At 37.2% G+C, this 16,375-nt stretch overlaps 1 protein-coding gene across 4 annotated transcripts in view; it reads right to left on the bottom strand.

The window, feature by feature from the left end:
- Positions 1–16,375, bottom strand: part of PKN2 (protein kinase N2) — a 150,814-nt gene that overhangs the window by 53,529 nt on the left and 80,910 nt on the right. For 3 of the 4 annotated variants that reach the window (XR_010117462.1, XM_063625329.1, XM_063625331.1), the window contains exons 4-7: positions 15,186–15,303; positions 14,408–14,553; positions 14,095–14,311; positions 1,106–1,291 (exon numbers count right to left, since the gene is read on the bottom strand). Coding sequence is in view for 3 of the 4 variants with exons in the window: in XM_063625329.1 (XP_063481399.1) it covers positions 1,106–1,291; positions 14,095–14,311; positions 14,408–14,553; positions 15,186–15,303 (667 nt within the window). In the remaining variant the exon portion in view is untranslated. The remainder of the gene's footprint in view (positions 1–1,105; positions 1,292–14,094; positions 14,312–14,407; positions 14,554–15,185; positions 15,304–16,375) is intronic. The other variant, XM_063625330.1, reaches the window with a different exon arrangement.

Here is a 16,375-nt window from a genome sequence, read left to right as displayed (position 1 = left end):
TCCCAAATTGTCTGACAAAAACACAAATAGTGACTGCTATCTCTTTTGTTTACATTGGCATGTGACTGAAAGAACAGATAAATAGTAGTTGTTTGCCACACTGTGTTTGTGTGAATATCAATCAGTTTTTCTTTCTATATCTGGTATTTATAGAGCTTGTTTCCTTAAACAATTATTTTCTTATTTTTCTTAAAGCCTCTCTCTCTACACAGGAAAGCACTGGCAAATTCACTTTTGTATTCTACGGTAGGTTGAACTGTCACATGCTTTTCCCCCCAGTTATACATCTACATATAGTTAATGCTTATACTTCAGGATTTCTCCCCAGTGCTTTCCAAACCTCTTGCATTTTACTCTCCTCAAACCAACCCCTACCATCCCCCATCTCAGTGGACTACCAGGCTACTATCTCAGTAAACACATCTGGATCAGCGGTTAGATTACCAAAATTTCAATGTTACTATTAAAGTGTCACTAAATCATTAAAAGAATCAAGGCTGGAGATGGTGGCTCACACCTATAATCCCAGCACTTTAGGAGGCTGAGGTGGAAGGACAGCTAGAGCCCCTGAGTTCGAGACCAGCCTGGGCAACATAGTGAGACCCTGTCTCTAGAAAAAAAAATTAGCCAGGCATGATGGCACATGCCTATAGTCCGAGCTACTTAGGATGCTGAGGTAGGAGGATCACTTAAACCCAGGAGGTTGAGGCTGCAGTGAGACATGATTGCACCACTGCACCCAGCCTGGGCAACAGAGCAAAACGCTGTCTCAAAAAATAAAGAAAAATAAAAGAATCAAGATACGATTCTACAAGAAGGACCAGTCTCATAGCTTCTGTATACCTTCAGTTTGGCATAAGAGTGATGCTCAATATTTCATTCTTCCAAAAGAACTAATGTTATTTGTCATTCGGTTTTCTAATGTATCTTCAACAAAATAGAATTTGTTGCCTTTTTGTTTCCTGACATCACAGGTTTTAATATTTTTAAATTAAATTATAAAAACCATAATTTTAAAGTGTTTTGTCCAACTTGAACACTTCATAAATCCCTTGTATAAGCACTTTAGTTTGTTACATGATTTTTAAAAATCTGGTTACTGAACTGGACAAGTCATCGGTTTTTAGAAGATTTCGACTACTTCCACTTTTACTTTTACTCGTTCTGCTCATGAAAGATGATCTGGTTTCACTTGGACTCCAACCAGGCAGTGCAACTGATGTTGCTTTTGACCGTCCAGGGACATTCTCTAGGATATCTTGGCAGCCCATGAGACGAACTTCCAAACTACCTGTTGGCAAACATAAATATCAAATAAGAACATCAATCCTTAATCTATGGAATCCTTAATCTAAATCTGTTACCTATTCAAAAAAAGAAAAAAAAAAATCTGGTAACAAAAACTCTTTTCCCAGAGGATCTGTGAGGTAGCTATCATCTTTCCTATTTTAGTTAGAGAAACCATTACAAATTCTTTAGACAACTATAAGAAATTTCATAGAAAAGAACAGCACCTCCTGGCTGGGCACGGTAGCTCTCTCGCCCGTAATCCTAGCACTTTGGGTGGATTGCCTGAATTTAGGAGTTTGAGACCAGCCTGGGCAACATGGTAAGACCCTGTCTCTACTAAAAATACAAAAATTAGCTAAGCGAGGTGGTGTGTGCCTGTAGTCCCAGCTACCCGGGAGGCTGGGGCACAAGAATTGCCTGAACCCAAGAGGCAGAGGTTGCAGTGAGCCGAGATTGCGCCACTGCATTCCACCAAGACTCTGTCTCCAAAAAAAAAGGAACAGCATCTCCCAAAAGTTGTCCGCCTATAGGGCATAAAACAAAAGTTACATAAACTATGTTCATAGAGGTATGGGAGGAGAAACATGAAGCTAAATAATATGCCATTAAAATGGCACATGAAAATTGGAAATAAGGAAGTCTCACTATGTGAATAGCAACTATGTTTAATAGTTATGTAGTTAACACAGAAAAGAACTTTACAGGGTTTTTGTATAACTAAATACATTTGTGTTCTATTTGATGTAAAATGACATTATCTTTCCACTCTGTTAGTTTAATTAGCCAAAAAATTATGGCTTGTAATTAAACATAAAATAACTTCAATTTATTTAGGTAAATAAATACTAAAGGTGTTCAAAATGAAAATAAAGAACTATGAGTTAGGTCCTCTGGATATATGGCTTTGTCATTATTTGGGCTAGACATAGTATACTAGAATTTAAATAATGTTTCCGTATTAACATTTTAGATACTGTACAATGAAAAACATTTTAGGAGGAATATTTCTGGTAAAAGTTGTCCCATTAATTTAAATAACTACTTAATTTTAGTTAAAGTTAAATTGTTTTTAGTAACACTGAAGTCCTTATATATTTCTATCCAAGTAGTAACAAACAAAGCTTCCCAATTCAAACTACCAAAAAAAAAAATCAGACAAAATATATGAAAAAAAGGTTAAAGACACTGGACATCAGGCAATGAAGAACAGTGATCCCTGAGAGATGGGAAACAAATGAGATAAGCCCTAAGATTGCTCCAGCTTACTGTCTTAAGAGTTTCTAGGACACAGTGCAGGGAGGGGGAAACTCAGGCGGAGCCAAGCTGAAGAGACAGAAATGAGAGTACAAGGAAACCAAAGCAGCTACAGTTCACAAGGCAGTTAAAGCTGTTCATAGAAAGAACTCCTGAGATGGTCAGAGGGTTTTCAAGAATTCATCAAAGTACTAATCAGCACCTGCCTATGAAGAAAATATCTGAGGCAGGGGAAAGAACCCACTGAAAAAGTTAGAAAGAACAATACTCAGTGCATATAGGTAGGAATAGTGTTTGTTACCACCAGCCAGGCTTGAAAATCTCAATTCATGAGGCACTGAAGAAAATATCCAGAAGCGTCTTGCCCCAGCAGTAGAGAATAATTACCCCTAAACTAGATGATGCTTGTTTCACATAACAAATCTTAAAAGCAGTACCCAAAAGGGCCATATTGTTTCCAAGTAACTGTGTCCTAGAACAAAGCTCAAGAATATTTATAGAAATACAAAAATATTCAGCATCCAACAAGGTGAAATTCACAATGTCTGCCATCTACTCAAAGACTACCAGGTGTATTTGTTTTCTATGGTTGCGTTACAAATTATTACAAGCTTAGTGGCTTATTAACTGACATAAATGTTAGGGTTAGAAGGCAAGGACATCAAAACAGTCAATCTACTGAAAATGTGGCACAGACACATGGAAGAAATGAAAAAGACCTAAACCAAATTTCTAGTGATTAAAAAATGGCAATATCTGAGATTAAAAAAAAAAAAAATACATTGGATGGGACTGCAGGCAGATTAAACATTGCAAAAGAAAAGACTAGTGTCCTTGAAGACATAGCAAAGAAATGATCAAAAATAGAAGACACTAAAAAAAGACCTGAGAATAAAAAAAGAACAGTGCATATATTAACTGTGAGTTTAACTTCAAGTGGCCATATATGTGTAACTGAAATTCCTCATTAAGAGAGAACAGAAAGAATTGGAGACACAAAATGTATTAGGAAAAAAAAATGGCCATGAATTCTCCACATTTGATGAAAACTATAAACTCAAGAAGTATCCAGGAAGTTCAACGAACACTAAACAAAAGAAACAGAAACAAGCCACACTAAAGCACACCATAATCCAATTTCTCAAAACGAGTAGTGAACAAGAAACACTAAAAGTAGCCAGAAAAAAACATGTTACGTAGAGAGGAACAAAGATTAAGATGGCAGGAGATCTCTCATGCAAAACAATGAAAGCAAGACCATACACTTAACATATGTAGAGTTTTTGTATGTCAATTATTCCTCAATAAAACTGCCCTAAAAACTGGATTACTGATGATGGTGAAATAGGCATATACATTTACTAAAAAAATCATACTGTGTATGTTTAAAATGAGTGAATTCTATGGTATGTAAACTATACCTCAATAAGGCTATTAACGTTGGGAGGTGGAGTGTCAATAATGTTTTGCTAGACTGTGGAAATCTTATCTTACTGTACAGAGATAACACATTAAGTATATCATTTTGAGTTCAAAAAATTTGTTGTGTTTCTTATTTGTTTTGTTGTTGTTAAACTGGCAAATTTAGCTAACTTCCACTGTAAATGCTCAGCTGTAAAATGCATCCTGGGGAAACTGAAAACATCTGGCTACTACTTCAAACTATGGTAGCTTATTAAATATTTTAGTAATTTCAATACATCAGAACATGACAATGCTCAACACCTGCTTTCATTTAGGAAAAAAAATCTAGAGGGAGTTCTTTATTAAATATCTAGAAGTTTCTTTATGAGGTGACGCAATTACATATAAACACATTAGAAATAGCTTAAAACTACATTCACAAAGCACAATATGAAATTTTTAAAACAAGCAAATCCAAGAAGTAAATGTTGGTATTCAGAAGTAATAACCATGAATTGCATTAGAACAAGTAAATGCTTTAAAAAATTTCTTTCAACTGTCTGGAAAACTATTTTATACCTATTTCATTAATTCAGTATTTCATCGTGGTATGATTAGGCAACTGTTTTTAATTCTGCAGAAATATCCTCTTATAAAAAACTAGTAAATTTCTCAAAACGTGGAGAGAAAACAACAACAAAAAAATTATACCTTATTCAAAGTAGCAACAAATTGGCAAATTTCAGTAGTATAATCATACAACCACAAAAGAAACCGGAGTATGAGACGAACCACAAATAATAGCATGCAGTGAAAATTTCAGAACAGCAAATGCTCTTACTATTCATCCATGTTCATCTTTCGTCAATGTGTAGTCTTCTATTAATGTCAGTACTATTTCTCTCCCTAGTTACTGAAAACTTAGTTTATGGTCCAGTAGGAGCTTAAAGAATTTTTTAAAAATGTCTTAAGAATTGTAAGATACTTCTTTTTAGGTTGGTGACTTATACAACTTTGAGTAAAGTTCAGTAATGGAATGAGGAACAGGGGAAGAAGGAATTGAAAAGAGGGAACAGGAGACTAGAATAGAAAAGGAAAAAAATTTCCAGTCATTATCAGCTGAGTTTCTAAAATGTGATTTTATTACTTTTCTAGAAATATTGTTAATTTCAAAATATTTGACAACCATATTTTAATCAATGGATCATTCAGAAATGCTTGAGTATCAACAATGTGTTCAGCACTGAGCCAAAAAGTGGTGAAACTTAGTAGACAGTAAGTACAGTCCTTGCCTGAAGTACAGTCCTTGCCTGAAGTACAGTCCCTGCCTAATTGTCAGATACTATTTACCAAGTACTTGTTGAATGTATCAAATATCCTGCGCTGGAGGCTAGGATTAAATGTAGGTAGATGACAAGGTCTTTGTTCTTTACAGGTCTATATTCCAGTTTTGATTTAAAAATACATATAAGAAGATGAATACTAAGGCAAAGACATTTAAGCAGGGTAGGGGAGGCACTGGGCACAAACCAGTTTGTGACAGAAGATTCATGATAGGAGTTACACAGATATGACTGGAAAGATAAATAGTTATCAATATGAAAGAATTAGATCAGAGGTTCCCAAGCTTTCTCAGTTCATGGTGCCCTGTTTTATTAAACTATTTTTTAACTGTGTCCCTAAGCCAAAAGATATATCTAATAGTTCTGTTTATTAAACAGTTAGGTCCAAACACAGGATATGATTGCTTTCCTAACAAATTAATAGCTATTTGAAAAAAAATACATATAACTAAAAAGAAAAAGTATTTTCATTTCATTCTTAAGCAAGATTACTTCCTTTTGGGCACTGTATAACTTCTAAAGCTTTGGAATCAGTTTGGAAACGACCACACTGATTTCACACAGCACTTTAAAAAAACTAAAATCACAGCAATTGAGGAAAACCCAGTTTCATAAATACACAACATCACTGAAAGGAATGTAGCTCCACCTAACCCTGAAACTGTAACTACCTTGAGCTAGCAGTCTGAATGGTGACTATAGGAAGTGCAGATAATGCTGTGCATCCCTCAAAAACAAAATATCCTGATGTGGCCCTGTGAATTCACTTTGGTATCCCAGGTTGCCTCAGATTTAAGCAGTCAATTTGTGAACTGCACATTTAGACTGATCCTAATTAGTGGCAACAGCGAAGTTTAACTGTAAATTTGTCCTTCATGTTTTGATGTATAAGTTTGACACAGAATAAAACTGATTACTGATACTCTTAACAACCAGAATGTGATAGTATGCTATGCAATATTGAAGAACACTTTCATAACCTCAAAAATTTTAAGGTTTGTTGGCATTAATATTCATAAGAAAATTAAAGGATTCTGGAAAGTCTGTGTAACAAAAATGTCATACTCACATGGTTCATAAAAAAGAAGCCTTTGTAGGTGATGTCAGAGAAAATGATGGAGTAAGAAAGTCCTCATGTGGTACAGATCAGATCACATAGTATCTAGTATTTAGGATGGACATAATTGCAGAATAAAGTATATTCCTTTAATAAATCTGACCTTGTGAAGTTGTTTTTTAAAAAGATACATGTAATGAACCCTAAAAAAAAAGTACGAAGACAGTCTCTTCACAGAAATAGAAAAAGAAACTCACAGAAACTTTCAGAATTGAGTTTATCAGGACTCTGGAAAACATTCAAAGGTTTACTAAAAATAAGCAAATATTTAATCAAAATCCAAAAAGCAAGGGACACTCCGGAGAGCTCTGTGGAGTTTTCACTTACCTTTGCCTCATCCCTCCCTTAACTCCCAATACCTTCGGGGCAGTATTGAAGATGGCAGCCTGCTGTAAGGAGGGAGCAGAGAAGATCTTTTTCTCAAATAATTGTGGTCACCTGCTTTGACCTGTCTGAGAGCTCCCTAAAATACTAACACCAACAGCTTGCCATTACTTCACGTAACTAGAAAATCTTTGGCTGGGCGTGGTGGCTCATGCCTGTAATCCCAGCACTTCGGGAGACCAAGGCGGGCGGATCACGAGGTCAGGAGATCGAGACCATCCTGGCTAACATGGTGAAACCCCCCCCACTGTCTCTACTAAAAATACAAAAAATTAGCCAGGCGTGGTGGTGGGCACCTGTAGTCCCAGCTACTCAGAAGGCTGAGGCAGGAGAATGGCGTGAATCCAGGAGGCGGAGCTTGCAGTGAGCGGAGATCACGCCACTGCACTCCAGCCTGGGCAACACAGCGAGACTCCGTCTCAAAAAAAAAAAAAAAAAAGAAAAGAAAATCTTTGAAGGCAGAGAACAGCTAAGTGGAGGGCATCTGTCAAAAACAATGGAAGGCAAATGAACCAGTCTCTGCAAACTAAGGAAAAAGTGGATCAGTTGGGGTAAACAACAGAAAAGCCAAAGAAACTGGGAGGAAAAGCTAGCAGAGGAAATGCTTTGGAGAATAAAAGACTTTGCAATGCTTCTACATTATTATTGGGAAACTAGAAGGCTAGGTGCAAGCAAGAGGCATCCTTGGAAGAGAGCTGAGAACACCCTAAGCTCTCACCTATGGTTGACTCTCAAGCTCTGCACAAAGCAAATGCAGAGTTGTAAAGTGTCTGGGTGAGTGCTCAAGCACAGGGCCCCAGCTGCAAAGACTGGGCAATCTTTTCTTCCTCAGGAATTAAAGGAAATGTCTGTTGAAACACCAGATGACCACTATATAGTAAACCAAAAAGTATCTGAGACAGGTCTCAATTTAGAAGTTTATTTTGCCAAGATTAAGGACATACATGACACAGCCTCAGGAGGTTCTGACAACACGTGCCCAAGGTGGTCGGGTTACAGCTTGGTTTTGTACATTTTAGGGAGACATAAGCCATCTATCAACACATGTAAAATGTACATTAGTTGGGTCCAGAAAAGATGGACAACTCGAAGTAGGGATTTTCAGGTCACAGGTGGATTCAAAGATCTTCTGATTGGCAACTGGTAGACAGAGTTTATCTAAAGACCTGGAATCAATACAAGCGAGTATTGTAAGAGTGCTGTTAAGGGGTTGTAGAGACCCAGGTTCTCATTTTGTAGATGAAACCTCCAGATAGCAGGCTTCAGAAAGAAGAGACTGTAAATGTTTCTTATCTACTGAAAGAGTTTGTTCAGTCAGTCTTAAGGTCTCTGTTTTGATGTTAATGCTGGTCTGCAGTGCCTGAATTCCAAAGAGAGGAAGGCATAATGAGGCATGTCCAAACCACCCGTTCCCAGCACGACCTGAACTAGTGTTTCACGTTTACTTTAGAATGCCACTGGCTGAGAGGAGGGGTCCATTCATTTGGTTGGGTGGCTTAGAATTTTATTTTGGTTTACAATATATTAATGAAATAGACACCTCAGGGGTAATACATGAGAAAGAATAGTCTCTACTAAACAGATTATAAAAGTTACTAGGCAAACAACTACATTCAACATATAGCAGAAAAATGAAATATTTGGAAAGAGTAGAATCTGATTTGTGAGTAAGTACACTAAGGAAAGGAAGTACTTGAATTATGAAGCAAGCACAGTAACAGAATACGGTCAGTTCACAGAAAAAAGAAATTAACGGAAACTGACCCTGGGGAAGTCAAGACATGTTGGACTTACTAAATTAAGATGCTCAAAAATCTAAAAGAAACCATGGACAAATGTCTAGAGGAAACAAGAAAAGTGATGTGTCAACAAATAGAGAACATCAATACAGATAAAAAAAGTTATAAAAAAGAACCAAACAGAAATTCTGGAATTGAAAAGTATAACAAATATGAAAAAATTTGCTAGAGAGGTTCAATACAAGATTTGAGCAGGCAGAAGAAAAAGTGAGCCAGCTTGAAGGTAGATCAATTGAACTTGTCTAGTCTTAAGAGCAGAAAGAAAAAATAATGAAGAAAATCAGAGTCTTAAGAGAAATACCATAAAGCACACCAATGTAGGCAAAAATCAAAGTCTCAGAAGGAGAAGAACATTTGAAGAAACGATTGGAAACTTCCCAAATCTGATGAAAGACAAGAACCTACGCATCAAGCTCAAAGAATATAAGTAAAATAAATTCAAAAAGATACACTCTGAGACACATTATAATTAAACTGTGAAAAGACAAAGAAAATCTTGAAAGCAATAGGACAAAAATAACTCATCAATTAAAAGGGATCCTCAGTAACATTAACAGTGGATTTCTCATCACAAAGCATAAAGGCCTGGAGGAGGCAGGAGGACTTTTTTTTTTTTTTTAAGACCGAGTCTTACTCTGTCACCCAGGCTGGAGTGCAGTGGCATGATCTCAGCTCACTGCAACCTCCGCCTCCTGGGTTCAAGTGATTCTCCTGCCTCAGCCTCCTGAGTTACTGGGATTACAGGCATGTGCCATCATGCCTGGCTAATTTTTGTATTCTTAGTATAGATGGGGTATCACCATGCTGTCCGGGCTGGTCTCAAACTCCTGACCTCAAGTGATCCACCCGTCTCCGCCTCCTGAAGTGCTGAGATTATAGGTGTGAGCCACTGTGCCCAGTTGGACATTTTTTTAAGTGCTGGAAAAAAAAAATTGCCAGCCAAGAATTCTATATATATAGCAAACTATCATTCAAAAAAGAAAATAAAGATTCCTAGATGACAAAAGCTAAGGGAGGTAGACACTAGGAGACCCGCCCATAAGAAATGCCAAAGAAGTCTTTTAGATTGAAATGAAGGATGGGGGAGGTGACAGGCAGGGAGCAGGGTGGGGGGGGTGTCAGGGAGGGCAGGGAGGGGAAGGAGGGAAGGAGGGGAAAGGGGGGGGAAGGAGGGGAGGGCGGAAGGCGGAGGGAGGGAGGGGAGGGAGGGAGAAAGGAAGACAAATGCAGGTAAAATTAACTACATAAGTAAATACAGAGGCCAGTATTTCTTTTTTTTTTTTGAGACGGAGTCTCGCTCTGCCGCCCAGGCTGGAGTGCAGTGGCACGATGTCGGCTCGCTGCCAGCTCCACCTCCCAGGTTCAGGTCATTCTCCTGCCTCAGCCTCCTGAGTAGCTGGGACTACAGGGGCCTGCCACCACGCCCGGCTAACTTTTTTTTGTATCTTTAGTAGAGACGGGGTTTCACCGTGTTAGCCAGGATGGTCTAGATCTCCTGACCTCGTGATCCACCCGCCTCGGCCTCCCAAAGTGCTGGGATTACAGGCGTGAGCCACCGCGCCTGGCCAGAAGCCAGTATTTCTGTATTTTAAGTAACTCTTCTTTTTGTTTCCTTTATGATTTAAAAGACTAATGCATAAAACAATATTTATAGCCTATGTTAATCGGTATATGGTGCATAAAGAGAGTTTGTGACAATAAAACAAGGGCACAGTCAAAGAGTTTTGTAAGCTACTAAAGATAAGATTATAATAAATTTAGGACATTAGTTATAATCACTGGGGTAATCACTAAGAAAATAATAAACCTGAACATGGATGTTTATAACAGCTTTATACATAACTGCCAAAACCTGGAAGCAACCAAGAAGTCCTTCAGTAAATGAATGAATAAATAAATTATGGTACATCCACACAATACAGTATTATTCAGCACAAAACCAAAAATGAGCTATCAAACCATGGAAAGACATGGAGGAAACTTAAATGCATATTACTAAGTGAAAGAAACCAATGTGAAAAGGCTACATACTGTAAGATTCCAACTATATGACCATTCTGGAAAAGGCAACACTACGGAGGAAGTAAGGTGAGTGGTTGTGAGGAGTTCAAGATTTAGTGAAAGACCAGGCCTAAGTAGCTCATGCCTGTAATCCTAGCACTTTGGGAGGCCAAGATGGACAGACTGCTTGAGCCCAGGATTTGAAGACCAGCCTGGGCAACACAGAGAAACCCTGTCTCTACAAAAAAAATAAAATAAGCTGAGTATGGTGGTGGGCACCTGTACTCCCAGCTATTAGGGAGGCTGAGGTGGGAGAATATATGTATCTATCTATCTCATAAAGGGAGCAAGAAAGGAATAAGAAAAGTAAGAGCAAAGGCTGGGCATAGTGACTCACGCCTGTAATCCCAACACTTTGGGAGTCTGAGGTGGGAAGATGGCTTGAGGCCGGGAGTTTGAGACTAGCCTGAGCAACACAGTGAGACCCCACTGCTGGCAAAAAACTAAAAATTAGCTAGGTGTGGTGGCACGTTCCTGTACTCCTAGCTACTCAGGACGTTGAGGCAGGATGACTGCTTGAGCCCAGATGTCTGAGGTTACAGTGAGCTATGATCATACCACTGTACTCCAGCCTGGGCAACAGAGAGAGATCCTGTCTCAAAAATAAGTAAATAAAAACAGAGTAGAAAAATTCAATCAAAACCAAAAGAAGGTAGTACTAGAACTCAGAGAAAAAAAGATAAACACTTCTATAAAAAAAAAAAAAACCCGCAAAATGACAGAAATAAGCCCTTTTGTTGTATAATAATTTGGCTGGTTTTTGTCCCTGGTTTCTGGAAGACAGCTTCTAAGTCTAAACCTTTGGAATTCCCCCCAGTGATAGGCGTGCCTTTGTTATTCATAGTGGATACCTCAGACCACACCTGATAAGGTGACTCATGGTGGGCCTCTAGTCAGTTTCAGGATAGGGGCTGGCCATGCCAGAAAGAATGATCATATCTTTAGGATGTTGAGGCTGTGAGCCACGTATCAGCCTGACCTCCTGACCTAGGGAGGGGCACAAGGCTAGAGATTGAATTCAATCATGTGGCCAATGATTCACTCAATCACACGTATGTAACAAGGCCCCAATGAAAATTCTGCACACCCAATGCTCAAGTGAACTTCCTGGTTGGTGACAGACATTGATGTGTTAGGAGGGTGATACATCCTAAGGACATATAAGGTTTATGTTTGAGATCCTCTCAGAACTCCCCCTTTATTTTCTTTTCGCTGCAGTGAGCCATGAAGGTCCTAATTTGTATCCTTTATAATAAAAATGTAATCCTAAGTATAGTGCTTCCCTGAGTTCTATGATTTGTTCCTGCAAATTACTGAGCTGAGATGCTACTAGAAATCCTGGAATCTGTAGACAGTTGGTCAGGAGTGCATGCAGCCTTGGAAACTCTAAGTTTGCTACTTGCTTATGAAGTGATGGCAGTTTTGTGGGGGACTGTGCTATAAACCTATTAAATTTAACCTACCTCTCAGTAGTTACCACCAGGATTATTACATCCTATTGGTAATTACTTTAAATGTTTCTCTCTCTTTCTTTCTTTCTTAGAGGCAGAGTCTTGCTGTGTCACCCAGGCTGGAGTGCAGTGGTGGAATCACGACTCACTGTAGCCTCAAACTCCTGGGCTCATGCAATTCTCCTGCCTCTGCCTCCCAAGTAGCTGGGACTACAGGTGCATGCAACCTTACCTGGATAATTGTCTTAAACTATTAAATTAAACAGCAAACACTGGTCAGATGTGGAGGCACACACCAGTAATCACAGCACTCTGGGGGACCAAGGCAGGCAGATCACTTGAGGCCAGGGGTTTGAAACCAGTGTGGCCATCATGGTAAAACCCCGTCTCTACTAAAAATACAAAAATTAGCCAGGTGCAGTGGCACATGCAGATCACTTGAGGCCAGGAGTTTGACACCAGTGTGGCCATCATGGTGAAACCCTGTCTCTACTAAAGATACCAAAACTAGCCAGGTGCAGTAGCAGATGCCTGTAATCCCAGCTACTTAGGAGGCTGAGGCACAAGAATTGCTTGAACCTGGGAGTGGGAGGCTGCAACGAGAGTGAGACTCTGTCTCAATAAAAATGAATTAAAAACAAAAAAGACTGACAGAATGGATCTTATAAAACAGGATACAATAATATATAATCTAAAAGAGACTCATTTGAACCCAAAGACAAAACCAAAACAAAGTAGGGGTAGCTGTTATAAAATCAGACAAAACAGACTTTAAATTAAATATTGTTACAGGAGACAAAGAAGGACATTATAAAGGAGTTAAGGTAAAGGTAAAGGAGTCAATCCATCTAGAAGATATAAAAATTGTAAACATACATGAACCTAGCAACAGAGCCCACAAACATAGGAAACAAAAATTTACATAACTGAAGGGAGAAATATAGACAGTTCTACAGAAATAGTTAGACATATAACCATACTTCCAATAATGGACCTATTAGAACATGATCAAAGAAGAATGAAAGAAAAATAATAACTGTTGGTGAGGATCTGGAGATACTGAAACCCACTTTATACATTACTGTTAGAAGTATAAAATAATGTAAATGCTGTGAAGAACAGTTTGACAGTTTCTCAAAATCTTAGATATAGCTACCATATGACCTAGCAATTATACTCCTAGGAATATACCCCCAAATTGAAAACAGATGTTCAAGCAAAAACCTGCACATAAATGTTCATAGCAGCACTACTCACAACAGTCAAAAGGTAGAAAGAATTCATATGCTCTGACAAATAGGTCAATCAAATATAGTATAGGTTGAGTATTCCTTATCTGAAACGCTTGGGACCAGAAGTATATCAGATTTTGGAATGTTTATATTATATTATACTTACCGGTTAAGCATCCCTAATCTGGAAATCTGAAATCCCAAATCCAGAATGCTCCAATGAGAATTTCCTTTGAGCATCATGTTGGGTGCACAAAAAGTTTTGAATTTGAGAATATTCCCGCAAGTGGAGTACTATTCAGACATTAAAAGTGAGTGAAGTACTCATACATACTATAACATGAATGAACCTTGAAAACAATATGCTAAGTAAAAGAAGCCAGGCAAAAAAGGTCACAAATTATATAATTTCTATCATATGAAATATCTAGAATAGACAAATCTGTAGAGACAGACAATCAGTAGTTGCTAGCAGCTGGGAGGAAGAGGGAATGGGGAGTGACTGCTTAACAGGTATGCGTTTCCTTTTGGGGTGATGAAAATGCTTTGAAACTAGGTAGTGGTGATGGTCACACAATATTGTGAATACAGTAAATGCTTCCAAATTCAATAAAATTAAAATGGTTAATACAACAAATTTTATTCTATGTGTATCTTATCATAATTAAAAAAATCTATGCACAGGTTTTCCTTTCAATTATTAAATCAGAACCAGTTATAGACAAAAATACAGGCAAAAAACGGATATACAATACATACCTGTTAAGGCTGCTGGTTTAGATAGTGTACTATATTGATTTTGTGTAGATATCATACTTTGACGTGGACTTAGTGTTGGTGATGCAGCAACAAGTGAAAGTTCTTCAATAATAATACTGCTTTTGGGATGATTCTTGGGGAGTTCATTTAATCTTTGCTCTAATGAATACTTTAAAAGGTCCAACTTCTGACTTGATTCATTAAATCTTGCTTGAGCCTTGCACAGGGAAAAGACAATTGTTGTCATTTAAATAATCACATACTTTGAATAATGTATTTATTAAACCAAATAAAAATTTTTATTTAAAATTACTTCTGAAAGTGCTTTCCTGTCTGTTACTTTTCCTGAGCCAAGTAATTTCATTACATTCTTTGCACCTTCTGCTACTGCAAACTCTATCCTAAAATGATGCCTTAATTCTTCCATCCGAAGTTCAAGAGGACTTATCACAGGTTTTGCTAGAAGGGAAAAAAAATTTTTATTTGCACCATTTATCTGACTTTCCAATTTGCAGTGATTAAAATCATGAAAAGAAATGAATTCCTATAACATTACAATAATTTAGTCCTTACATCAATAAACACTGAAATAAAAATATCTGATATGATATTGAAATTCAGAGCCTTTCATTTTTGTCATTACACATCTAAATTACAAATCTGAAAAAAAGATTTTAGAGCTGAAGGATATCCAAATATTGTAACATGGGGAGACTGAAAGTTTCTACTCCTACTCTTAGCAACTAGCTGTAAAGATTTCTTCTGGAATTAAAAATAAATAAAACAAAACAAAAGAAAACAAAGCCATACTCTTAAATAGGTAACAGATTTTTTAAAAAATCAAGACTGATTGTAAGTATTTGATAATCTATTTAAATGAAGAGATACATTCTAGATCAATATCTTCTTGAAACATAAGGGCCAAATATCTGAAAGCATCTACCCAAGTGAAGAGTCTAAAACTCAAGATAAAAAAAAAAATAGTAATAATAATGCTTCCTCCCTCTTAACTTTGAACCACTGCCCTGTTCCTACATAAGATTATTTAGCACCATTATGCTCATAAGAAGGAGGACAATTTATTCCATCACCATTATCAAAAGCCAATTCATTAGTCTGGACTGCCTGAAGAATCTGCATTCGTATGACTTCTATTTTTGTCTTGCTGTCCTGGAGCAGTTGCTGAGCTGTACCATGGAGTTTCCGATCCTATTAAAAAAATAAGTTTGAAAAATTAAACAAATAAAGGGAAAAATGAAACATTTTCCTATCTTCTAAACAGATCAAGTGATATATCAGCAAGTGAAAAACAGAGTTAAAAGAATGCTGTTAGCGCTATAATATATCTTATAGATATATTTACTAAAAAAGAGCCATCAAACTTACAGGGTGATAATTGTGAAAAACAACTCCATTAGTTAAGACAATTTGGGAGAAAAGTAAATCTTATTATGGCTGTGTATTTTTAAAATTTATATTTTATTGTATATACTTGAGGTGTACATGATGTTTTGGTATGCATACATATAGTGAAATGATTATTACCGTCAAAACACAAATTTACTGACCCATCACCTTCTACAGTTACCCCTTTTCATGAGTATATGTATTATGTGCACCTAAAATTTACTCTCTTAGCATATTTTCAGTATATAATATTAACTATAGTTCACGCTATATATTAGATCTCTGGACTTATTCATCCTACCTAACTCTAAATATGTACCTTTTGACCGACTTCTCCCCATTTCTTCTTCCTCCCTGTTGCTGGTAACTGTATTCTACTCTGTTTCTATTTATTCAGCTTTTTTTGGATTCCACAGGTAAGTGAGACCATACAGTATTTTTCTTCCTGTGTCTGGCTTATTTCACTTTGCATAATGTCCTCTGGGCTCACCCATGTTGTCATATATGGCAGTATTCCCTTTTATAAGGCTGAACAATATTTCATTGTGTATATACACATATATACACACGCACTGCACAATCCATTTATCTGCTAACACATACTGTAGGTTTGAATCTTATTACTATTTTTTAGAAAATCAAAATCCAAATTCACATTTGTAATTTTCTTATTTTTGCTTTACACAAAACATAAAGAATTTTCCTTTACTATGATCAATAACTAAGACTCAGAAACACAGTATGAAATGAATGCCTCCATGATTAAACCTAAAATAAAAACCTAATCACAGATAGCAACTGTGTTCCAATTAATTATGCTAAGAAAGGTAGAAAACAGCATTTGTCAACCCTGGTGACAATGAGAAAGGTCCCT

Source organism: Symphalangus syndactylus, chromosome 12 (genome assembly GCF_028878055.3).
Source record: "Symphalangus syndactylus isolate Jambi chromosome 12, NHGRI_mSymSyn1-v2.1_pri, whole genome shotgun sequence".
Lineage (NCBI taxonomy): Eukaryota > Metazoa > Chordata > Mammalia > Primates > Hylobatidae > Symphalangus > Symphalangus syndactylus.
The sequence above is the reverse complement of the archived record's forward strand: the minus strand, read 5'-3'. Positions and strand labels throughout refer to the sequence as shown.